Source organism: Nomascus leucogenys, chromosome 20 (assembly GCF_006542625.1).
Source record: "Nomascus leucogenys isolate Asia chromosome 20, Asia_NLE_v1, whole genome shotgun sequence".
NCBI classification, from domain to species: Eukaryota; Metazoa; Chordata; class Mammalia; order Primates; family Hylobatidae; genus Nomascus; species Nomascus leucogenys.
Genome location: NC_044400.1, coordinates 68,633,838 through 68,660,568, shown reverse-complemented (window position 1 = coordinate 68,660,568; position 26,731 = coordinate 68,633,838). Strand labels below are relative to the sequence as shown.

Below are 26,731 nucleotides of genomic sequence, written 5' to 3'. Positions count from 1 at the left end.
CTTTTCTGAGTCTTGGGGACTAGGTCCCATGAATCCTAGGCGTCTGTTGTTTCTTGCTGCCTGTCTGTAAGTAATAAACCTGCTCCATGTAATTTGTTGCACATAAGTGTCTTCTGGCTCACTGGATTCAGATGAGTTGGTAACCAGTGCACAGTGAACTTACTTCACACAGGTTTTATGGTTCCACTTCATTTGGAGTCTGGACCATGAATCTAAGCTCAATACTTCTCATAATTGTGAGCAGATTGCTACACACGTACTCACACAAATAGCCAGATTCACCTGCTTTGGTCATTAACACAGTTTATTATTGGCACACTTATCAGTAAAGCATACATAAAATACAGCTGTTTTTTAACACACGGAGCCACTGTGTCTTTACATGTGTGGAGGAACATATTAATTTGCAAATGGAAAAATTAGTTCTCTTATAAAGTTTCACATAAATACACTGGAGTTGCCCAAAAATGAAAAGTCCCCATAAAAGAACCAGGTGAGAGCTTTACAAAATATCATACAAGAAATATACTATAAAAAGAAAGGATGGTCAACTCAGGTACAATTAAAAAACACACAAAGGTTCAGGTTTATTAAACTGCCCACAAAACCAATGGATTACATGACTTGAAAATATTTGGATCAACAGCAACTTTACAAATGCATAAATTCTTAAGGGTCCAATTGTCTTCCTTTACTTAAAAATCTGCCCTGGTGTCTTTGATGAAAAAAATGACATTTCTTGTTTCAGCACTTGGGCTAAATTGAGTCGACTCAAGACAAGAACCAACTGACATCAGCTCAACCATAAATTACCTTGCTAGGCCCTCTTAGCTGTTGCCCAATGAAAGAAAACATAAAGAAAAAAAAAATAAAGGTACGTTTAAATTACTTTCCAAAGCTGATTTTTTTGTCTTTTATTTTTTTACTGAAACAAGAAACTCTCAGATGCAAGTCAAAAAGCAGAAAATATTTTACAATATTAAAAAGTCATCTGTAGTTAGGTTCGGCATATTAATGAGATCCTGAGCACTGAGCATTTATGGACAATATGGCCTTTGTTTGATGCATAAAAAGGAAATTCAACACAAACACATTGTTAAAACCGTGCCAAAAGATGTGCTAGAGTTTTCTCTCGTTTTAATTACAATCAGTGCCAGTATCTGTATTACCTGTGAAGGCCTCCAAGAAAGGGTCATGGAAGCTTATTTGGAATAATCCTCTCAATTAGAAAAAAAGAAAGAAAGAAAATCAGATCATTGTGGTTTAGAAATAGATATTTGCATGGAAAAGTTTTTTTATCTCTTCTGTTTCCTCTCCTGTAAGTAAAGATCTGCAATTGTAATGATCACCCACGGGCCTATTGACAGTGGATTCTGGTGCCGATCATCTTATTGGGAAGCCTGGGGTGGGGGGTTTTCTGATTTGGTCTCTTGAGTGGCGGGAGGTTTACTGTTCCACGGGCTGTTGTTCCCCAGCGCGGGTGAATTGTTGAAGTCCTCCTCGTCGTCCATGCCGTTGGCCGCATCATATTGCGTGTTTTCTAATCTAGTGATTAGCCTTTCGTCCTCGTCCCCAAACTCACCTCCCATCAGAGTTGGCTCTCCTACCACCATCACATCCTGTGAACAGCAGCTGACATTATTACAGGGAAACCTTGGGAGAGAGAAGCTCAGCTTAAAATAACAGTGGGAGGAGTCGGGGAATCTAGGACAGACACACTCGTGTACTGTACAACGGGGTCAAGTCTCAATGTCGGGGGCCGAGACGCATATTTGATTTCTACAGGAAATAAACATCGCCTCCTGATGTGTAACAACCACGCGAGTTTATGTCCTTAGTGCGCAGCCTGACACTGGAGAACGAGCAATGCTAGCAATCTGCAGAAATAAAAAAATGTATTTTTCAAAATTAAAAAAATCCATGCTTTCAACTTGCCGACATTGGGGACTTTTGAGAGGGCTGTGGAACCTTCTGCTGGGTGCTTCTCAATACCTCCAAAAATCTGCCACTTTTATTTAGGGCCTGTGAGTGGCTTTGGAAACTAGCAGTGACCGGAGACACACGTAAGGTGCAATTCTGCAATATTCACACAACTCATTCCAAACGGTATTTTCTCTGTCCCAGGGATGATATACATTTTAATTGAAGACAGAATCTCTCTTTTCTCTATTCAGCCAGGCCCTTTTATGCAGCCAATATCCTTGACATTCTGCTACTTAATTATGGTAATTAATTTAGGTAAAGTTTTCGATAAAAACAATGTTCACACTGATTTGACAATTTGCATAGCTAATTAAGTCATTAGCAAAAACCTGCTGATTGCCAACAAGCCTTGAATTTACCATCTGTTATTTCATGGTGCCTGTCACCTATCACCACACAGGCAACCCTGCCACCCATCTGGGCAGTAAAGAGAACCAGTCTGTCCAGCTGGTGCCATATAAGGAAGATGAAGAACGCTAATTATAATTACACTGATGAAGCTGGTAGTCATCAGAGATGGAAGCGTGCAAGAAGAATCCATCTAATCACTCTTTTAAGTACAAATTGTCCTTCCATGCAAATAAGTAAGCCACCTACTGTAGCTGGGAGCATGGGGAGGCCACAGCTGGAGAGGCCCAGGGATGGGGAAGAAGAACGCACACACAGGGCAGAGCTCCAGCTTCTTTGTTCAAAGGGGACCATATGGGGTTGATGAGTGACCTTGGCATGGGACAGGACATCTGTCAGGTGGATTCTTCTGGGCAGGCTCTGAGCAATACTCCACTTAAAAGTGCAGTAACTTCAGGAAAGTGACCAACTGTGATCAGCCTCCACTGAGGCCAGAGAAAGTAGGGCTAGCCAGATGCTTTTGGAGATGAGAGGGTGGGGTTTCCAGTAGAAAGGCTAATTCAATAAAATATTTTGACAACTGGGCAGAAATTCATTTTACTAGAGCTTTGCCCAGAGAAGGCTTTCCTGGGACAGTAGAATGGAATACTGCCTACTGTCAGGAGAAGGACCAGTGGGATTTTGAAAGTGTCCATTGAACAAATCCCTTAGTTACCCGCTAGTCTTTTACAATGGAAAACCTTGTTTTATTTATTTCTGCTCCCCACCATTCTTGAGTTAGGGGAGATAATTAATAGGTTTCCACACTATGTTTTCTGACTAATCATTCTTGTGAATAGATAAAAATGATTTTAAAAAGAAATGTCCCAAATGGAGTAAGTGCCTAAAATGTGAGCTTGGTAAACCCAGCAATAAAAATGCCAGGGGATATTCAGCTCTGTGCTTCCAAGATTTATTTATTATGCAGTGAAGAACCAGAAATGACAGTGACATGGAAGGAGACTCATGAAGACTGTTAAGGTGAGATGCAAAGTAGATACCGTCCTTCTGACTGGCAGAAAGGATGACAGGATTTTAGATGGAATGTGGCCACCGCAGAGACATGAATGGTATTCAGTTAGCTGGGCAGCTGCAATGTTACCTGTTGGGGGTGTTCAGGATAAAAGAGTGCCACCGAGTTATAGGCAATTAGGAGAAATGACACTTATGATCAAGAACAAAGGGAGATGGAAGGAATAGGGCTAGGTTGTACAGAGCATGACATGAGGGTTAATCTCATTTCATGACTTGTGTCCAGCACATTTGAAGGGCTTGGAAAACACATGCATAAGGCATCACAGGGCAGGAGAAGGATGTTAGAACCAACCACGTGGGTCTGCATTAGTATCGTGACTCCAAAGTCATCGAGAGAGGATGGGAGAGTATGAGGAAGCATAATTTGAAAGAGGAGGAGGAAAATAAAAAGCAGCCAACTTAAGCATGATATTAAAAGAAAAGCTCTCAACACTCCAAATGCATTCATTGAATTAGAAAACAACAGTCATTCAAGAAAAGTACTATAAACATAGTGGTTTGAATCATTTCCAATGGAGCCAACAGGCTTGTAATCTGTTCGGTGAATCTTTGTTCTAGGAGCAGCTGGAAAAGATGTCTAGGCATAGGTGTTTTTAAATGTACTAAATTTCAAAAGGATGCCACATATGTTTCACTAATTATATAAAAATCCCTAGCTAGATACGTAGTTGTGTGTGTGTGTGTGTGTGTGTGTGTGTGCGCGCGCGCGTGCATAATTGACAAATGGCAAGTTAAGGGCTTCATAAGCACATACACAGTTAAGGCCACTTAAAAATTTATGTGCATATTTCTACTGGTTCTTCTAAGCCTCTAGACTAGGATAGTGATTATCTGCTCTGGCAGTCTTGATTTGTTATTCTCACACAAAATAAAGCATGATGCACATTCTAGGCTGCCTCTGATCAGGGGTTGTTAGCAACATTTCCCCCCCATTTTGTTAAAAATCCCCCCAACATTGGCAGTGAGAGTACATTTCCTTCCCATCTCTATCCTGTGTGTCCACGAGAGGCAACAGCGAGCCATCTGAGAGAGGTCCATATGCCCTCAGCTCCCCACAAGGCCAACTTCTGCTCCTCGCTGGAAGCCCGGAGGTGCCACCAGCTCTCACCCATTTCACATCTTCTCACTAATCCCCCGTGCAAAGACCACCAACCTCTGAGGAGGACTGGAAGTGACTCCTTTCAGGGCCCCTCAATGCTTCTCCTTAAATTGGCCAGAAGGGGTCACTGCTGTTGAATGACACAGGTCTCCATCCCTCCCAGGGTTGAGGCTGCAGTTCGGGATCGCTCCTAGCCCCTGCTCATGGAGTGAGAAGCAGAATCCAAGGATTAAACCCTAGCCCTCGCCAGACACACACATCGCTGCCGAAGCAGCTACACAGACCACAGCTGTGGTCATAGTGGCACATGCCTTTGGACCAGACAGTGGATGCCTGCAGGTAGCATCTCTAGTTAACCAGTAGAATAGTGTTGATAACTCAGTAGACAGGGTTAAAAGATGTGGTCACCACAAGTCATCCAACGCTTATCATTTAATGTCCATTCAACTCCAGGACACACACGAATTTGTACATTTTCCTAATCTGGTTGTCCTTTCTGCCTCTCTGTGACATCTGACAATTTTACTTTATTAAAACATCTTTAACTGCATAGTGTGGAGATAGTGATGAAATCCAACTCTCATTTCCTAATGGTGCCTTGCTCTTAATCACACAAAATCCAAAGGGTCTCTACTTGTTATAAACCCTCTGGATACAGGTAACCTCCAGTAAAATACAGTTGTTGATTTGGAAGATAGGAGCATAACAGAGTACAGAACCTATATCCTCTTTCAAATGAAATTGAAATGATTCTGACTAGACCATATGTGTCAAAATATATGACACGTAAGCTGCTACTCTCAACTTCTACAACCATGTCAGACATCACTAATGGACGGCCCACCAAACCCAGACTAGACCTTAGAATCCTCCTCAATACCATACTCTGAGGGTTGGCAGGAGGGAGAAAATGTCCTTGCCATCCCTAGATTAGACAGCTCTTCGATGACAGGGCTTTGTTGTTGTTGTTGTTTTTCACCTTGGTGTTGCTGGTACCTGGCACAGTGTGGGCACATAGTAGGAGCTCAGAAAACATCTGTTGAACTGATGGGGATTCTTGCAGCTACAGTGCCTTTAAGTAGCTATGTCACCGTTTCAGAAACCTCTGAGATGCACTTTTTCTTATTTGCTAGAGGTAACTAATGAATGTTACTGCCTTTAACTCCAGGATTGGATAAAGAAATGGGCTCCTATGTACACTTTTTCAGTTGATTTATCTAAATCAGGCCATTTTGTCTATTGAAAATTTCACCAGGATTGGGCGTAACTTGATACTTTTTTAATAAAGAGACTCTTTACTTTCCTCTTTTGGTTTTTCCCCCCTCATCTTCAGAGGTAATAGGTATAAAGCCTAGCTCAGAAAGTGGAGGACTACCTGGAGACTATTTTCATTATTTGAAGACTGCAATTTGTAACCTTGTAAAATGTAACATGGCACCTTCCGTTTTAGGCTGGTCATTCTCCTCATGACCTCTTCTTTCTAATGCAACGGGAATGAAAAGTATATCCCCTGTCTGTGGGAGACAGGAGAAGAGAAACAACGGCCCAAGGAATCCTCAGGGTACTGATGGGGTTGGTTTTGGCCAAAGAGAACTGACCAGTGGAAAGTAGGTATAAGTAGGTGGGGGCAGATTTGAAAGACACACTTGGAAGTAAGTGGGGAATCCCTGTGCGAACGTCCACTCGCACATGGGAGCGATAGAGCAGGATCAGAACAATAAGGGTAAGGATGAGAGCAAGAAGGGTGAGGGGGAAAACGTGGGAAAGACGGAAAAGGTAAAATTGTACTGGTTGAGGGAGGTAACAAGAAATAGGGCAACTTTGGAAAACAGTATCTAAAAGGTATCCACGAAGCACTAAGAAAATCTCAGGACTTGAATGATGGCCAAACACCTGGTGACAGGGTGGTATGACAGGGACAGCACAGAAGGAACAGAGGCACTTTAAAGGAGCAATGGACTTAAAGGAGATAGTCTAATAAGGGGCTGGGGAGTTAGGAGATGGGAGGGAATTAGGCAGAAGGGACAGAATTCAAGAAGAATGAATAAGAGATGAAGAAAGTTCCTGTGCAGTTTTCATTATATGGGACTACCCTCAGCTGTCAGCTTTGGAATTCAAAGAAGTCCCCTTCCTAATGGTCTTTGTCAAGATCAAGAAATGAAAGAACGGGGCCAAGGGTTCGAGAGAGTTGAGACCAAACGAAAGGCTGATCCTCCCCCTTAGCTAATGAAATGGGCTAAGCAAGAGCTTCACTGAGCTGCATTTTTAGTGGCTGCCGGTTAATTACCTGAGTCTTAAAATAAGAGGGGAAGCCCATGTTGGGAAGGCCCAGTCAAATTACAATATGGGACTGAGCCGCTGGGAGCTAGTTTCCAGTGGAGCACAGGGTCTCCAATGATGGTGCTGAGAGGCCTTAATACGCCACCAGGCATGCTGCTAAGTGATATTTTAATTAAACCTTAAGTGACATATCTCCTGTCTGTGACTCTGATGGCTTTTTAATTCAGGTCCCATTGCAGCACGACTCTTAATATTCCTTTCTAATTCCCAGTTTGCAGGGGAAGGTTTCCATGGCAGAGTTCCTCCCTCCCATCCCAACCTCTGTCCCGGTCTTTTCTCCCTCCCCCACCTCCAACCTGCCCAGGATTTTTTTTTTTTTTTTTTTCCCAATGAAAAGAGACTTTAATTTGGGCCCTTTGAGTAGGAAGTAGACAGTTAGGATTTCGGGCCTAAGAGGAAAGTGAGACTTACAGGTACCTGACTGGACAGACTCAGGTTTGCGGCTGTGGTCTTCTTCTTGCTGCCAGTGCTGTTTGCGTTGTTCCCAGCGCTGCTGTTGGAAGTGCTGCTGGTGGAATTTTTCCTTTTTCTCCGTTTGGTTGTCGGTTGCCTTGTGGGTTCTGCTGCAATATGGAAAAGGGAAGAGGGATCAGTTCTAGGGCAAAAGCAACAAGGCAATCATCAGTATGGTTCCTCTAAGGAAGCTGTCTTGGTAAACTGAAGAGTAGACTATTTAAACATTTTCCATTTCTTATAGCTTTAGAAAGAGTAAAAGGAGAAAACTGTAGATGCATTTTTAGCACAAAATATGTGACACTCTTTTCTTTGTATGTAGATCAAATAATTTTTATTTAATCGTTCTCTCTGATATGTATTTAATTTTGTAAAAATATTTTGTAGGTGTGAAACTACAAGTACCACTTTCATAATTGGATTTAAAATATTTTACCATTAGAAAATTTGGGAACCTTTTTTCCTCTGGTGTATCTTCTCTTTAAAACAAAGAGAGGACTCCTGGGATCCCTGGGGAACCTCCAAGGTACAAGTGAAATATGAACTTTAGATAGCCAAATTCACGAGCCAGTGTGCAACAGCAGCATCTACTGGTGAAATGTCATGTTGCAACCCACCTTTACTATAGCTTTATAGAATTCTCAAGTAAAGTCAGTTCCATCAGCTGTGGATGTGGAGCTTAGGGATTCCCAAGTTCAGAAGGAATACCCATGGTTTGGGCCCTGCTGTTTAATGAATGCAACTAATTCCAAAATTGCTAGAAAAAAATATGTCTGAGTATATGGTATAGCCAGCATATTATTGAAGGGAAACTAGACCTCTTAAAGAAAGGCCTATTCAGAAATAGAGAAAAATATTTTGGACTTGAAGGATGGGGCAACCCTTTAATGGAAATATAGAGACCCAAGGTAAAGTGTGGTAAGAGAAATATTCTTTCTTTATTTGTTTGTTTACTTATAAGGTATAAAACATTATGCAATGCCTGTCACTATTCTTAATGTTTCCAATGCACTATTTTATATTCAAAAAATCCTATTAGTTAGGAACCATTATTTTAATCTTTGTCTCATAAATGAGAAAGTTTCAGAAGCCTTCTCCTGCCAGTTACTGAATAAGTTGGAAATGGCAAGTAAGAGCATTGTTTTTGCTAGCTCTATTTTAGACCTGACTTTGATGGAGACAAGGTAACTCAGGGCTACACTGGAACCAAAGAAGAGGGCCTTTTGTAACATTTTCTTAAAACACCTATGCTGGCTGGGTGCCATGGCTCATGCCAATAATCCTAGCATTTTGGGCGGACGAGGCGAATGGATTGTTTGAGCCCAGGAATTCGAGACCAACTTGGGCAACATGGTGAACCACATCTGTACAAAATAGCCACAAATTAGCCAGGTGTGGTGATACACACCAGGGGTCCCAGATGCTCTTGAGGCTGAGGTGTAAGAATCACCTGAGCCTGGAAGTCGAGGCTGCAGTAAGCTATGATTGTGCCACTGCAGTCCAGCCTGGGTGACAGAGCAAGACCATGTCTCAAAAACAAAGCAAAGCAAGACAAAACCAAAAACCACCTATGCCACTTCTGATGGACAATGGGAAGGATCTTCCTCTAAGGCTCAGGGATACTCACTTAGTCCAACGAGTATCCCTGACTTCTGACTTTTGACTTTTCTACTTATCTACTATTTTGTATCCTCCATAAATATTTTGTCTCTTATGCTTAAAGATTTTCATCAAATGGTCTATCATTTCCTTCCATCGAGTTCAGGGTGCTTGTTCTGAAGGATGAGAGGAACAGGATATAGAACTGTTCCAGGCCATGGAGTTGAATAAAGGGTTGAGGAGGACATTCTAAAGTCCAGCAGATACTCAGGCCCACTCCTGAAAAATATCTTCTGTCTTTGACCTTAAGAGTATAAATTTGGTGCTTTTTTTATTTGTACTTTGACCATGAAATTGGGGCAGGTGTACCTAAAATGCATACTCTGGACTATTCCCATTACCAGTGGGTGGCTGTGGTAGTAAAATAATGGACTTTGGAGACATAAAAACCTTCTGGTGACACAGTCCTCCTTCATTTGTTAGCCATGAGACTGGCTGTGTCAAATTACTCCCTAAGTCTCAGAGCGCACTATATAAAATGGAGATAATACATTTAAAGTTATGGTAAGGATTCAATATTTTTGCATGTTTTATTCACTTTTGTAACTCCCAGTGGCTAGAACCACGTCTGAAGCCTAGTAAAACTCAATAAATAATTATTGAATGAATGAAGGAATTAATGAATAATATATCAATTATATATGCCTATGTTAGAAAATATAGCATTTGCTGAGTGGATTACTTTTTCTCCATAAAGTCTTATTAGCATTAAAAGAAAAAATAAAGCCAATTTAAGCACATTTAATATATTTGAAAAATAATATTCCAAAAGTCTAAAATTCCCATAAGATGGGGATGTAACTATTCTACATAAAATAACACTTATTTTCTCAGCTTTCTAAATATGTACTTGATTAAATTTGCTATATTCATTTTACATAAAACCCCTGGCCAATTACCAGCCGAAGGTGACCATTATATTTTGCGATTCAGAAAGCTATGTGCCTCGTGTTAATAATTACTCTTTATAAAAATAATTTTTAGCGAGTGGATACGTTTTGCTTTTATGATGAATGAGGCTCAACACACGCCTGGGAGTGAAAGTGTATTAGATAGGAAGACAATTAATGATGACTTGAAGCAGTAATTTCAGAACCCCAGCAGGAGACTATAGTATCTAAACTGCATTCTAGGGAAGTGAGGGAAATGGAATCGCTTATATATTCTCTTCATGATCAGAACTTTTGATACAATATATCTTTAAAAATAGAGGAAACTTCATTTTTCCTTCATCCTTTCCTCCTTTCTTCCTTCATTTGTTCCTTTCTTCCTTCCTTCTTTCCATCCCTTCTTTTTTTCTCCTTTCCTTCCTCATCTTCCCTTTCTTCCTTCCTTTTCATAATTTCTGTCATTCTTAAAAAACAAAAACCTAAAACATTAGGCCATGAGAAGCCAGCAGTCTGGCTCAGTGGAAGAACCACTAGATTGGAAGACAGGAACCCCTGGCTCTGATCTCAGCTTTGCCAATGACCTTCTTGATGACATTGAACACGTCATTTTACCTCTCTGAGTTGCAGGTCGTAATCTGGTAAGTGAGAAGACTGTAGATAATTCTTAAGGATGTTTGCCTGTCACAGATTCATTGTCTTTATGTCCACAACCATGGTCAGAATATCCCTAATAAGCTACTTATCCTGATACATGAATGATCACTTTCTTCTTTTTCACATCACTTCATCCCTGGAAGACACCTCTGAAAACGTGTTTAGAGAGAGAGTGAAGAATGAGGGTGTACCTGGCGGAGCCACCATCCGTTGCCACTTCTGAAATAAGCAGGTCTTCAGGCAGTCTCGGGGACTGAGGTTGTAAGTTTTATGTCTCGACATCAGTTCCTGCATTGGCTCCAATATTACACACAACTGCAAGAAGTTCAAAGACATTGGCATTTCACTACTTTATAATATTAATTACAATAAATAATGTTAACAGCTGGAATCAAGTAGACAGCTTTGAGGATACTTTTATTTTCCTGGTTTTGATTTTCTTTATATAAATGTGAGGAAAAAGAAATATTACAAAAACTTGATTATATCTACTTAATTATCATTTATAATATGATATTACAGCTGAATGTGATTCACACAGATACACACACATACATGCGCACACACACACCTGTACAGACAATGGGGTGGATATATGTAGCTCTATTCTGAATTCAAATAACTCTTTCTGGTTAAAACCAAACCAAAACAAAAACGAACAAACAAACAAAAAACTCCTCTTCTTTCGGCATGCTTGGATTTCTACTCTGGTTTCTGTTCTTGTTTGTATAACCACATGCTGTGAGTTACAATGCTAGTTTATGCAGATTGGTAGTGAAATCCATCTTTTAAACTGGAGAACAGAGTGGCAACTACAGGCACTTTTTGATCTTAACTCTTAGAAAGGTTGATGGTGAATGCTATTTTATTTTTATTCATGTACTCATCTGTATTTTATACATGATGATACTGTAAATAACATGTCAACATTCATTCAATGTGGGAGGTTTTTTGTGGTTCTGCATACAGCCATCTTGTTCCTTCCTTTGGTTAGATTTTTTTCAGCCTTACTTTGGTCTAAGACATCTGATGACAAAGATTAATGAGGGAAACAAGAAGATAAAACCATTTAGGATTGCCTTGGACTTTTCCAAATTCCTTCTCAATTGGAAGCTTATCAGAATACCACTGCATTGAGAGTACTGTACTTACGAGGACAGAGACCACAATTTGGAATTGTACATTAATCACTATTGCAATTACAATGATATAAATATTGGCCATTCACCTTCTGTGAAAAAGCATCACCTTTTATGAAAGACAGATGTGCAGTCTTCAGCGTCATCAGCCTACCTTCCTTACTAGCCCCTCTTCTTATGCCATCCCTCATCTTGAACATGTCCCTAGAGGCCACTCTGCTTTTGGTCCTCTGAGCTCTCTCTACCTGGAATTCTTCTCTCCCCTCCTCCTGGAGAATGCTCACTCATCCTTGAAGACATAGTTACTTCTTCTGTTAAGCCTTCCTCCCAGATGTGTACCTCTCCCAACACAGGCCGAGCTGCGTGCCTCTCTTCAGTTCTCCATAGCACCCAGCTCCTTCTGCTGTATGGACTCACTCATTCATGCTATGAAACCATCTGCTTCTAAGTCTGCCTTTACCACTAGGCCATGAATTCTTCCAAGGCTGAGGCTACGCCTTTTACCTCTGTGTTCTTAGTTTAACTCAAATGAATAGATGCATTTAAAGAGTGATTCTTAGAAAGTCTGGAGGATCTTCCTATGCTGACGTTTCTCGAAGTGTGATCTAAGAAACACTTCCATCAGAATCAAATGGGCTGACTGTTAAAAATTCAGATTTCAGGGCTATGCCACTTCTGTTTCATTGGGTCTTGAGGTGGGGTTCCAAATCTGCATACCCCTGTTGGGGCTCAGAAAATGATACCCCCAAGTGAAGGCCTCTGTATAAAGCAAAGTTTGTCTTTTACTTTCTCCTGCCCTACTCTCTGCCATCCCTCATTCTCCCCCACAGCAAGCCACAGAAACTAGAATGCCTCTTCCCCAAGGAAGGTCATAGAAACCAGAACCTATCCCTGCCAAAGGTAGACGTAAAATCTAAACTTATTATTCTAACTTTTCCCTGACTTTCTGTGTAAGAGCTGACCATAAAGAAATTCTGTGATCTGCTTTGGAGGTAGGTCATAAGACCCACATTCCAGCAAGGATCCTGTCCCATACCCAGGAGGAAGGAGTGCTGAGCGGAGAGACAAAGAAGAATCTGAACAGACAGGCCTTGCTGCGTTTCCCTACTCAGTTATTCCCATTAGGTCATACTCTTTGTCCAATCACAGTCCAACACAGTTGTGTATTCCTCATTGAGCCTAAACATAAAAATGAATCATTTTTCCTGTATCTTTGGGTCTTCATTCTGAAGGCTCCTGTGTCATGTAGAACTTTGATTCAATAAATATGTTATACTTTTCTCTTGTTAACTTTTGTTATAGGAGTGACCCTTATAATAGGTAAGAAAAGGAATCACACTTTTGTATCCCTATGCCCTCACATAATTCTGACAAACACGACTAGAATTTGAGGTCTACTAACCTATATATCCAGAGCTTTCGAATAGATAATAGAGACAGCAAGACTTGCACAAACCCCCAGTGGTGTCCAATTCTAAATCCATCCTCTTCTCACTTCCTCCAACTGTCTCATGTTCTCTTCCTTCCTTCTTAAGTCTAAGCATGATAATTATGTTTACCTAGAAAGGTTCTTCAGTTGTTTGTACCTATTACTGACCTAAGCATGCTTAAACCATTCATCCCATTTAAGGGCCAGCTGCACTTTTCTTTCATTTGTAATTTCTCTGGAAGACAATAAGATTCAAAGTCTGAACAACGCAAGGAATATGCGCATCACAGGGGCCAAAACATCAACCTTAGTAAATCAGGCTGTAAAGTAATGAGACCTGGGTTAGTAATGCTGGATCTTCAGTCTTGCTTACTTTGATGTCCTTTTTGAAATCTAAAGTGTTAATATGGAAAAACCTGTGAAAAAGGCAAGATTACTATACAGTTAACTCCATATTCCAACATTATGAAGACTGTGTGCATTACTCGGTTAAGAATTCCTCGCTGATCCCACTACAGGGTATATCCCCAAATGAAGATAAATCCTTCTACCAAAAGGACACCTTCACTCATATGTGCATTGCAGTACCACTCACAATAGCGAAGACATCGAATCAACCCAAGTGCCCATCAATGGTGGATTGGAGAAAGAAAATGTGGTACACATTCACCATAGAATACTACACAGCCATAAAAGAGAATAAAATCAAGTTCTTTGTAGTAACATGGATGCAGCTGGAGTCCATTATTCTAAGTGACTTAACACAAAAGCAGAAAACCAAATACTGCATATTCTCTCATAAAAGAGAGCTAAACACTGGGTACATATGGCACAAAGATGGGAACAATGACACTGGGCACTCCAAAAGCAGAAGGGAGGGTTGAAAAACTACCTATCAGGTGCTATGTTCACTATTTGAGTGACAGTGTCAATAGAAGCCCAAACCTCAGCATCACATAACATGCACGTGTAACAAACCTGCACATGTACCTCGTGAATCTAAAATAAAAATTGTAAAAAAGATGCTTTGCTGCATATCAAAGTGTAGGTTACAGACTACTTCATTGCCTTTCCAAGCCATCACTGCTCACCAGACCAAAAGGAGTGAAAGATTCCACAATCATCTATGCAAGTAGATTTAAGAGTGGGTTATCCCTCAAAGAAGTACCACTGCATCTATTATTAAGCAAGAATGGTAAGAAAAGCTTCAGAGAAATCCTAAAGACTAGGAAACATTTTAGAGTATTTTTTTTTAGTATTTAAAACAGTTAAAAATCTTTTCAACATTTTCAAATTATTTTCATTTGGTTCATTTACCACTCATTGTAAATGAGCTTATGCTGGAGATAAAATACATGGGTGGAGTGGAACAAACATGAATTTACAAGCTGTCTACGTATGGATTATTTATTTATTTATTTATTTAATTTATTTTTTGAGACAGAGTCTCACTCTGTCGCCCAGGCTGGAGTGCAGTGGTGTGATCTTGGCTCACTGCAGGCTCTGCCTCCTGGGTTCACACCATTCTCCTGCCTCAGCCTCCTGAGTAGCTGAGACTACAGGTGCCCGCCACCAAGCCCAGCTAATTTTTTGTATTTTTTTTTTTGGTAGAGACGGGGTTTCACCGTGTTGTCCAGGATGGTCTCAATCTCCTGACCGCATGATCTGCCCGCCTCGGCCACCCAAAGTTCTGGGATTACAGGCGTGAGCCACCACGCCCAGCCTAGGTATGGATTTTGACTGTCACTAGATATGCATCCTTGGGTAAGTTATTTAAAAACACTGGGTTTCAGTTTCACCTGCAAAACAATACCCATCTTATATACTGTTGTGAGAATTTGAGTTAATATGTCTAATGCATGACTGTTTAATAATCTGTAGATATTATTATATATTAGCAAGCATGCACAGGTTGCAATACAAACTACATTTCTATTACTTTACATCAACAAACATTTATTGAGCCTCCTCCTAAGTATCAAGCATTCTGCTTGGTGCTGGGGACACAAAAATGAGAATAACACAATCTCTGCCCTTAGAGGGAATCCTTAAAAATGCTTTAAGTATATTAATAAAACTATCCTGTCTTAGGAAATCACATTCTTCCGAAGCAAGTATTTTTCATTGTGTGACAAGGTAGATGGTGGGGGTGACCTGTTTGGACCTAGAAAGGACTATCAGCATTGGGCATGCTATGAAATGGGAGAGTTACACTTGTTGTGAGGACCCATGAGCTCATCGTCTTTTCCTTCTTTGCAGTGACTTTCCTCTCTGGGTTTCCAGCAACATTTATTTTCAGGTGCTAATCCTCAAAATTTATCCCTTTCCCTTTAATGTAAAAATATCTTCCCATCGCTGTAACCCACCCCAAAGGAGCTTGCATCTCTGAATGCTAATCAAGAATCCCCAAAATCATTTTTCTTCCAGTGGAGAGTCCGGGGCTGGAGAGGCAGCCCTCCCCTTATGCATGTATGCAAATGAGGCTGCTTCTCTGCTGCAAAGATGCACTGGCTTTGCTGGGCTCTGTGCTGTAGGTGGCAGAACTAACTCAGATAAGATCCTGTCGTCTTTGGCAGTAAGCCAGTGCATCTTGGGAACAGCAAAGGCCTGGGGCATTATGAAATGAAATCAGGAAGCAGGTTTGGGGAGTGGGTTCCGTTAGTCGCTAGTCAAATCTGTTGGGAGCTGCCGTTCCTACTACCCTCCCTGAGGTCTGAGACCCTCATGAGAATCTGGTGAAGGCTATGCAGCCTGTCTTTCAAATTTTGTCCAAAATTTCTGGTGGTTGTTGACTCCTCTATAGCCCCATCCATCGACTCTAGGAAGAGTCCCCTGTTTGTAATAAGTATGAGCCAGGTTACAAGGTATATGCCTTTTCCTCATTACCCCACTCCACATACACATAAAAAAAACACCAGTCAAATGTACATTATAGAACTGAGCATAATAACACATGGTCCTTTGATGTGGAAAAAATTAATCTGCACAGTCAGGACAGCTACAAAGCGCCCACTGGACTTGTTCCCTTTGCCTAAAAAGGAAGGCCACAGACAACATGTTTGCAACATCTGCAGCAGCCTACATGCAGGCTTGCACTTTCGTTTGGTCTCTTCCTGGGGTAGTACCGGAGTGAAGAATATCATGAGGAATCCCAGGACACTGTGGAAAGGGAAGGGATCAGCAAGGCCTGAGATCACTCTCTGAATATAAAATCCATAAACATGGAGTCCCTGTCAAGTCCAGATAGGATCCCTAAGAAAGCCATTGTTCATCCTGGCGAAGTTCCAAGGACACCTTTTTCCAGATTTAGTGAATGGTTTAGGCTGAGCTTGCTCCCCTATGCTTCTGACCTCTTTTTTTTCTGAGATTCTGGCCCCAACACTGACCCTTTGGTATGAAATTTTGTAATCACAACAGGAACTTGATGAATGAGTGGATGGATGGATGGATGGATGGATGGATAATAGATAGCTTGGCCAGATTTATAGCAAGGGGTCATTTGTTAATGGCAGACAAATCAGGCATGGTCCTGTGTGCTCTGAAGTGATGAATTTGTTCATTTGATAAATAAATGATTGTCTCTTGCATGCAAAATGCTTTGCACAGTGCATATGTATGTCCTGGCCAGGCAGGAAGCTCTTAGCTCAGTCCCAGGATTCCTGCCTTTTCATATTAACAGAGGGCCTAACAAATGTAGACAGTGCAGTGTTTTGCTCTTGTTTTGCTTTTCATCTGACAGCTCTCCTGGAGAAATTTGATTCTTTTCACTACACACTCATATCCATTCTTCTGGGGCATCTCATTGCCCAAATCTCAGGAACAGGTGGTGCTTGTCAGAGCTGGCTGTGAACTACAAAGCAGTATTTGATCATCTCCCAATCTAGTCTCCATCTACCACCAACATTTTAATTCCATCTTTTTTGTGTGACATCCTATGGCCTTGAACCTTCTGCTCTTTGTATGTAGGTCTCTTCAGAGTTGCTAGGTCAACGCGTTGCTCAGACCTTTGCTTGTGGTTTTTTTTGTTTTTGTTTTTGTTTTTTTTGCTTAAAAGGTCTTCTCTCCTCTTTCCCAGTCATCTTAACTAGGATTTGGCAAACTATGACCTGTGGTCTAAATATCCAGGCTTACTTACTATCTATAGCTGCTTTTGTGTTACAGCAAAGCTCAGTAGTTGGACAGCCCACAAATTAAAAAATACTCACTATCTTGTCCTTCACAGAAAGTTTGTTGACCCTTGAACTAAATCGGTACTATTCCAAGAAGGTGGCTGCAAATGACTTGTTACGTCTCCATAATAGGATAAAGAGCTTGAGGCAGAGCATGTTCAATTCACTGCTTCCTTTATTGAGAAAGTTTTGCATTAAAAAGGTATCAGATCAACTAAACAATATGCCCAGTGACATAGTTGAGTTATATCCTGGAGAGAGCTCCTTTACTTATTACGAACCAGTCGCCCACACTAAGTCACACTATCTGAACCATTTAAGGTCCTCCAAGGTCCAGCTCAAATCCCACCTCTGTCTCTGACCATCCTATCCTGCAAGGGACTCTTTTGCTTCTATAGAACTTATCATGAATCTTTGCACATCCCAGTGTTTATATTTGCATTAGAAATTTTCCTTTCTTGTGGCCTTGTTCACCTTTTATCTATAGCAAGTTATATTTTACTTTTATTTAACACGGTATTAGGTATACTCAAATATTTGTTGAATCATAACTTAATAATATCTACATAATGCCTAGCCTATGTCTATCCCTGGAGTATGCACCTTAAATTATTATATCATTAACCCTCACCCCCACCTTTTGGCCCACTTTTACAGGTGAGAAAACTCATACCCAAACCCATTAAATCATCCAGAACTAGTGATAAAGAATGTGGTTCCTACAGTGTATCCAAGACAATACAGCTATTTGAAGGGCAGAGAAGAGTTTCCGTCAAGTTTCTCTGACTTCAACCCCGTACCTTTAACTCCTAACTGCTCTGTTATTTACCTCTCTGAATATCAGTGGCTTAAATGACTTCTAAGATACCAAGTTCAAAGCCTTTCACTGTTTTTGTGTTTCTCTTTGCAAATGATCCACAGAGCTAATATATGGCAAACTTGGGGGTTTGAACCCAGATGAATCTGTTTCCAAAACCTACACAGAGAGGTAGGTGATGCGGAAGCGTATAGGTTTTGGAATCAGATTCATCTGGGTTCAAGCCCTCCAAGTCAGCCATTGTCTAGCTACGTGTTCTTGGCCAAGAATTTTAGCCTCTCTGAATCTCAGTTTCCTCATCTAGAAAATGGGGATAATACTACTTATCTCTGACAGTTTGAAACAAAGCAAGTAAGCCCTTAATACAAAAGCCTGGAACTAGGTCAGCACTCAAAAGATGAACACTGTTGTGATGAGAAATGCTATGGCCTTAAAGGCCAGCCCCACTGATCCAGGAGCTCAATGTATTATGGGACTGAGAAGCTTCTTTGGGAAGTAAGTCACATTGTCTCTGGAAGTCTTAGGGCCACTAGATACAATGAATGCCCCAAAGAGTAGTAATCAGACCAATGGTACATGGCATTTTAGCAGCTAATGTCTCCGATAATAACCCATATTTAGAATTCAGTGATAAATACCAAATGTTCAATTCCACAGCCAGGTTTTTTTACCCTCCCCTCCCTGCCGCCCCACTGCCAGTAATTTACTCCTTTGGCTAAATCTGTACGAGAAAGACATCAGATGATGGGGGTGCGGGGAGATTAAAAAACAAACTCTTATCTAAGAGTGAAGGAGTCTCTCCTAATTAAGAAACACATAATGAAAAGATAATATATGGAATCTAAAAGAAAAAAAAAAGCAAATAATCCCCACTAAGAAGCAGATAAGAATGAATAACAGGCATCCACATGACTGAACTCACTCTGCTCTGAAGAGGAAGAACAAGGGATAGAGGAAACACTTTCCCTTAGAAGCGATGCAATTCCAAAACATCAGATTATGATTCAGGTTTATTTCCTGACAGGATTAAAGGTAGATTGGTTGTCAAATCCAAAACATCCTCCTTTTTATCTGAAGATTCAACTGGGGGATGTGTTGCCTTTTCTCAGTTTGTGTGCAAATTGATTACTCATGAAAGTTACCGCATCCAACCCTGGAGACAGGGAATCCCTCTGTTCTCAGGCAGAGGAGAGTGGCGACAGCTGTCACTCCAGTGTTGAAGGGACCATCCTTCTTCCAGAGTGATCTTGCCCGATTTCACTTTTGAGGCTGTTGGGAAGGAGGCCATTGACTGCTTTTCTGACCCACCCAGGGGAGAAGTGCTTGGACTGTTTTCCTACCCTGGGGTAGCCCTGTCAGACTAGCCAAGCTCACGATTTCTGCTGCATCCATTAGGCCTGTGAAGAGACCATTCAAGGCCCCTTCTGTTCTGTTCTTTACCTCTGATTCTACAGCCATAATTTCTCTGCCATATATTCCTGCATGGGCACCCCCTTCCACAATGCTCGGTTATTTGCCTCTTTGCTCTTAGCCTTGTCTCTTCCTTCCAGCTCTGCATGGCAGGAGACAAGCCTCTGCACATTATTTCCCAGCTGTCTTTGCCAACTGGCTTCAGGCGAGGTTTGGCCAGTTGGAGGTACCCAGGGAGATTAGAGAGAAGCAGGTTGTGTTCGTTTCTTAGGACTGCCATATCCTGGTACCACGGACCGGGTGGCTTAAAACAACAGGAATGTATTCTGTCTGTTCTGGAGGTTGGAAATCTGAAATCAAGGAGTAGGCAGGGCCGAGCTCCCTCTGAAGGCTCCCGTGAAGAATCCTGCCATGTCTCGTCCTAGCTGCTGGTGGCACCTGCAATCCTTGGGGCTCATTGGCTCATAGCTGCATCACTCCAATCTCTGCCTCCATCTGCACATGGCCTTTCCCCTATGTGTCTCTGTCCTCTCCTCTTCTTATAAGGACACCAGTAATTAGATTTAGGGTGTACCCTAAATCCAGAATGATTTCATGCTGAGATCCTTAACTGATAACATCTGCAAAGACTCTACTCCCAAATAAGGTCACATTCTAAGTTTCCAGGGGAATATGAATTTTGAGGGAGCCTATTCAACCTACTCTATGGTTAAGGAAATAAGGAGGGGTATTTCTTGTCTTCTCTGTAGTTCAGGTAGCCTTTTCAGCAGCTGTCAACAGACATATCCACTACAGTTCCAGCTGACACCAGGTGACCCTACACCTTCTGCCTTTGTTCTTCTAGCCCCAGGAGTGGCAATTGCTAATCTTAGTGCTTCCTCATCTTCCTGTGATTGCTTGTCCAGCTCCAACATCTTTATAAGCATATACTAAATTTCCTCTATTAAATTATCAGGTGTGCGTTTTGTTTTCCTGGGTGGACTCTGATTGACATACATGGTTTATAAGAAATCAGAGAATATGTGCAAGATGAAGGATTTGGGGTGTCTGGGAGCCTCGTGTGTTGTGGCTAGGCATGCAGATTCAGCTTCAGTTCAAACTCCAGCTACTTAATAAGGCGGTGACATTGGGCAAGTGACTTAATCTCTCGGTGTTTCAGTCTCCTCATCAGCAAGGTTGGTATAACGATAGTAACTAACTAGTGGGGTAATTAGCAGAAACAAGCAAATTTATTTGAGGTTTTTACCTAGGTTCTGGCTTATGGAAAGTGCTCTATACATGTTTAATATGATTGGACTATTACCAAGAGGAGGGCAGGGGTTTCACAGAAGACACTTTAAAACTTGGCACGACCTACTTGTTAAAATTGTATAGATATTCCCTGCCGTGTGTGTGTGTGCGCACGAGTGTGTGTATGTGTGTGTGTATGTATGTACAGTTGGCCCTTCTTATCTGGGGGTTCCACATCTGTGGATTCAACCAACCACAGGTCAGAAATATTTAAAAAATAATGGATGGTTGTGTCAATACTGAATACGTACAGACTTTTTTTCTTGTCATTAGTTCCTAAACAATGCAGTATAACAACTACTTATTTAGCATTTACATTGTATTAGGTATTATAAGTAATCCAGAGATGATTTAAAATATATGAGCAGAAGTACAAAGGTTATGTGCAAATATACGATTTTATATTGGGGATTATGGTGTCTGTGGGTCCTGCAACAAATCCCCTATGGATACTGAGGAACAACTCTATGTATCTCTGTATATATAGAGAGAAATGTAAATATACACACACACATAACCTGAAAATTAGATTTTGATGATACAATGGATGTCTAAAAAGTATTGGTCACTCTGTCTATGGTATATATAATTTGTTCTGACCATTGGGCTATTGCCTCAAATATCCCATCTGTGGGTTCTAGCAGCATCTCTAAATTCTAGGGCACAGTAGTTAGATGTTTACAAAAGAAAGAGGAATCATCTGCCTGGAAATACACCACAATCATTAACAAACATCTACGGAGTGCTGTGTGTCACCTAGAGAGGTACAAGCAAATTTCTGGTAAGTTTTAAATATTCTTATTTACGAATTATTGTCCTTCAGTTCAGCCAAGGCACTAAAAATGAAGGCCACTGGCTCAGAATTACTCTGAATGGCCTCAGACACTGACTCTCTATTGTCTGTCACTATATTAGTCAGGATTCTTTAGAGAAACAGAACCAATAGGGTATGTATATGTACATACGCATGTGTGTACATATGTATTTTAAGGAATTGGCTCATGTGATTTTATGGGTTACAAGGTCCCAAAATCCATAGAGTTTCCACAGGCTGGAAACTCTCAATAGTACCAAATTCTATATATACTTTTTTTAAACCTATATGTAGATACCTATAATAAAGTTTAAGGTACAACAGCAAAACTAGCAAGAATTTCTTTATCTTTCTTCACAATTTCACAGGTAGAAGATTCATTCTTACTGTAGCTCTTAGTCACTTCAGGACTCTTTTTCTTTATTAAGTTGAGAACTTTTCACTTTAACACTTTATGGCTTCTTTTTGACATATCTGAACAGCCAGCATCACTACTCTTGCATTTGGGGACCATTATTAATTAAAGGTTACTTGAACACATGAACTGCCATACTGCGACAGTCAATCTGATAACCAAGCAGGCTACTCAGGGACTAATGGGTGGGTAGTGTAGATAGTGCGTATCCATTGGACAAAGGGATGATTCATGTTCCAGGTGGGACACAGGACAGTGTGGGGTTTCATTACACTGCTCAGAATGGCAATTTAAAACTCATGAATAGTTTATTTCTAGACTTCCAGAATTTTCTCTTTAATATTTTCTGACCATGGTTGACCATAGGTAACTGAAACTGCAGGAAACAAAACCGTAGGTAAGAAAGGCCTACAACAACTAATACTACACCCTAGCTAAGTTGACACTTAAAATTAACTATTAGCGTGCCCCCCACTAGACTATAAACAATTAGAGGGCTCGACTGTATCCTGTGAGTTTATTTTATTTCTTTTTCAAGTTACCAAGCAATAGGTCTGATGTTTGTGGAAGGAATGAATGCTTGAAAATAGGGATACAGTAGGATGGAAAACAAATGGACCAGATCTTGCTTTATCCATTTCATAACGGTAGTAACCTGGGGCACATTATTCAAGCATGTATCACATAGTATTTATCAGGCACCCTCTATATGCTCAGGAAGGAGAGTGGCACTCGGGATGCAGTGGTGAACATAGCAGTTGCAGCTCCCTCCCCTGAGGCTTCCTATTGGAGGGAGAGACAGGTGATAAACAAGGATTCCAAACTGGATGCACATAATAAAGAAGGGCAAAGCGTGTCAGGAAGGGCTGCCTGAGGAATCGATATTTAAGTTGAGACATACAAAGATGAATTAGGAGTCAGCCAGGTGAAAGAGAAGATTCCTAAGATAGAGGCAGGGAGGGTATCTCAGGCAGAGGAAATATATGTGTAAATGCAAGAGGACAGGGCATTGGAAACCACCACATTATGGAAAGAGAGTATGAGGGAGGGGCTGAGAGCCTGTGCTGCAGTGGACAGGCAGGCAGGGATCCGGTTAAATCAAAGCCTCACTTTCTGCCCCACAGAGGAGCTAAGAGGCACAGACGATGTAGGCAAAAACATTCTGTGTGTGATAAACCCTCTGCAAATGCCATTAGGGTTTACATTAAACTGAAATGTGTCAAACGCAATATTGCTCTTTCATCCATGTTTCATCCATGTTTCCATGAGAAGAGCATCAGCATTTTGATGTGTTTGGTGGAACAAAGCACCAAATATCCCAAAAGGCAAACAATGGCTGCTTGGAGACTGACCCCCAGCATAGGAACCCTTTGCAATTATCCATCCTTGCCTCACTGGAAATATGCAGCTTTTATAGCATATTGGTTATTCTTCCCAGGGACCTGAGAGACTAGGTACTTACAGTAAGGAAACATTTAAACACTAACATTTATAAGTGCGGCTTTATAATTGCAATACTGCAAATAAGGGAATTTGGATATGTTCCTTGAGAGCTGTCAGTGACAGTTTCCAAGGAACATGACTATCTTGTTCATGCAGTTATAATCCCTTCTGAACATTAACTGAGTGGTTACGCCTGCCTCCTGCCCTGGGATAAGTACCCACGAGACTGTTAAAGACAGCTTTGTGCTGGGGTTTGGGGCTGTGTCCCTAAGGCTGCTGTTTGGGAGGATTTCGGGGCTGCTGATCAGTGTGGGGATGTGGTCTTCTCTCTCTTGGTTCTGGGCACGCAAAGTGTGGCTGCATTTAGAACAGCTGTCTTCTTGGCTGCCTTCTTGGGAGCTTCTGCCAGGCAACAGCTCTCCAGCTCTGCTCTGACACAAAGGAAAGGAACGATTTCTCAATAATGCAGCACTCAGCTGCTCAGTTGCTCCCCAGCCATTCCATCACTGTGCGCTTATATCTGCAGCCTTCTCCCCTCCCAGGGATAGAAGGGAGTTTGGTGAAAAGTAAGATTCATGTTGACGATGCCAGCGCTGTATGAAAATGGAGTTGGCAGAGGTTGTGGTTTATTCATTCATTCACTAATTCATTCATTCAACACCTATTTACTGAATGTGTACTATGTGCTCTTTATTTGTTCTGGGTGCTGGGGGTGCTGTAAGCAGGAAAAAAGAAAATCACTGCTCTTAAGGGAACTGCATTTTAAAGAAGGAGTCAGATAATAAATAAATTAAATAAACAAAAGATATACTATGTCAGGTAGTGATAAGTACCAAAGAGAAAAGGTAACGTAGGGAAGAGAGATATGAAATGTTGGAGTTGGGAGGGTTGAAAATGTGGGCACCTTGGCTAAAGCCACTGAGATAGAAAGAATAGTGGCTCTGCAGAGATATCCACATTATAATGGTTCGAAATTGTGACTACACCAGGTTCCATGGCACAGGGAATTACAGCTGCTAATCAACTGCCCTTGAGATGCAGAGATGAGCCTGAATTATCCAGGTGGTCCCAATATAATGACAAGGGTACTGTTATCATTAATTTTTGGTGTCAACTTGACTGGATTAAGGGATACCTAAAAACCTGGTAAAGTGGTATTTCTGGGTATGTCCGTGAGGATGTTTCCAGAGGAGAATGGTGTGTGAGTTAGTGGACTCAGTGGGGAAGATCTGCTGTCAATGTGAGCAGACACCACAAAATCAGCTGGGGGCCCAGATAGAACAAAAAGGCAGAGAAAGGTGAATTCTCTCTCGCTTTTCTGGAGCTGGGACACCCTTCTTCTCCTGCCTTTGGACATCAGAACTTCAGGTTCTCTGGCCTTTGGATTCTAGCACTAGGCAGTGCTCCCCCGACCCCCACCTCTCAGGTTCTCAGACCTTTGGCCTGGGAGTGAGAATTACCCCCTTGGCTTCCCTGGCTCTGTAGCTTTGAGACTTGCCATGAGTCACATTACCAGCTTCCCTGGGGCTGCAGATTGCAGATATCTACTGCAGAACTCCTCAGCCTCCGTCATCACATGAGCCAATGCACCTAATGAATTCTCTCTCATCTAACTGTCTATCATCTATCATCTATATATCCATCCATCCTATTGGTGAACCCTGACTAACGTGGGTATTTATAAGTGGAAGAAGGATTCAGAAGGTAGAATCAGAAAGATGGCAGCATGAGAAGGACTTGGCCTGACACTGTGTCTTTGAAAATAAAAGGGTGCCAGGAGCCAAGGAATGTGTACACCTCTAGAAGCTGGGAAAGACAAGGAAACAGATTCTCCCTGAGAGCCTCCGGAGAGGAATGTAATCCTGCCAACACCTTGACTTTAGCGCAATGAGATCTGTATCAGACTTCTGATCTACTGCAAGATCAATTGTGTTGTTCCCAGTCACTAAGTTTGTACTAATGTGTCTTAGCAGCAATAGAAAACCAATATAAGCATCCAAAAGGCAGCTTCTAAGTGAAGAACTCTGATATAGTTGCCATATTTAGCAAATAAAACTACAAGATGTCCAGTTAAATCTGAATTTCCGATAATAAATAATAATTTATTAAAGTAATACATTATTCATAACTTATTATTTATCTGTTCTCGATTGTGACTGGGCATCTTGTATTTTATCTGGCATCCCAAATCTCAGAGAAAGTTAGCGAGATATTTGGGGAACACATTCCAGGCATAGGGACAGCATTTCTGCTGGGGCAGAATTCTCAGGAGCAGAGGGAAGAGCAAGAGTGAAGACTTGAGTTCTTTGAGAAACTTCTAGGAGGGAAGTGCAGCTGGAGTGAAGAGAATGAGGGAAACGGCAGGAGAAGATGAGTTCAGAGAGATTGTGCAGAACTATTAGGTTAGTGCAAAAGTAACTGAGGTTTTTACAATGCAATGCCACCTTACTCCCAGAAGAATGGCCATAATAAAAAAAATAAAAAAGCAATAGATGTTGGCGTGGATGTGGTTGAAAAGGGAACACTTTTACACTGCTGGTGGGAATGTAAACTAGTACAACCACTATGGAAGACAGTATGGAAATTCCTTAAAGAACTAAAAATAGAATCACCATTTGATCCAGCAGTCCCATCTACCCTGAGGAAAATAAGTCATTATAAGAAAAAGACACTTGCACACGCATGTTTAGAGCAGCACAACTTGCAATTGCGAAAATGTGGAACCAGCCCACGTGCCCATCAATCAAAGAGTGGATAAAGAAACTGTGGTATATAGTCAAACTCATAAAAGCAGAAATGGTGACTATATTTAAACTATATTTTATACTTTAAATTTACAGGAGGGTAGATCTTAAGCCTTCTTCACACACAAAAAATGATTAACTATGTGAGGTAATATGTTAATTATCTTTATTTCAGTAATTATTTCACTATAAATATATCAAAGCATCAAATTGTGTACTTAAACATACCCAATTTTTATCTGTCATGTATACCTTAATAAAGCTGGGGGGAAAAGTGAAAAAAAAAAACTGTGAGATATATATATATACCACATACCATATGGAATACTACTTAGCCATAAAAAGGAATGAGTTAATGGCATTAGCAACAACCTGGATGGGACTGGAGAATATTATTCTAAGTTAAGTAACTTGGGAATGGAAAACCAAATATTGTATGTTCTCACTCATAAGTGGGAGCTAAGCTATGAGGATGCAAAGGCATAAGAATGATACAATGGACTTTGGGGACTCAGGGAGAAAGGGAGGGAAGGGGGTGAGAGGTAAAAGGCTACAAATTGG

At 41.1% G+C, this 26,731-nt stretch overlaps 1 protein-coding gene across 6 annotated transcripts in view; it reads right to left on the bottom strand.

Moving 5' to 3' along the window:
• Positions 1-286: 286 nt before the first annotated feature.
• LDB2 (LIM domain binding 2) overlaps positions 287-26,731 on the bottom strand; it is a 396,392-nt gene continuing 369,947 nt past the window's right edge. Inside the window, exons 6-8 of one of the 6 annotated variants that reach the window (XM_012499815.2) lie at positions 10,692-10,815; positions 7,256-7,407; positions 287-1,877 (exon numbers count right to left, since the gene is read on the bottom strand). In XM_012499815.2, coding sequence (XP_012355269.1) covers positions 1,827-1,877; positions 7,256-7,407; positions 10,692-10,815 — 327 coding nt within the window. In that variant the 3' untranslated portion in view covers positions 287-1,826. The remainder of the gene's footprint in view (positions 1,878-7,255; positions 7,408-10,691; positions 10,816-26,731) is intronic. The other 5 variants (XM_003258512.4, XM_012499814.2, XM_012499812.2 and 2 more) reach the window with 5 other exon arrangements.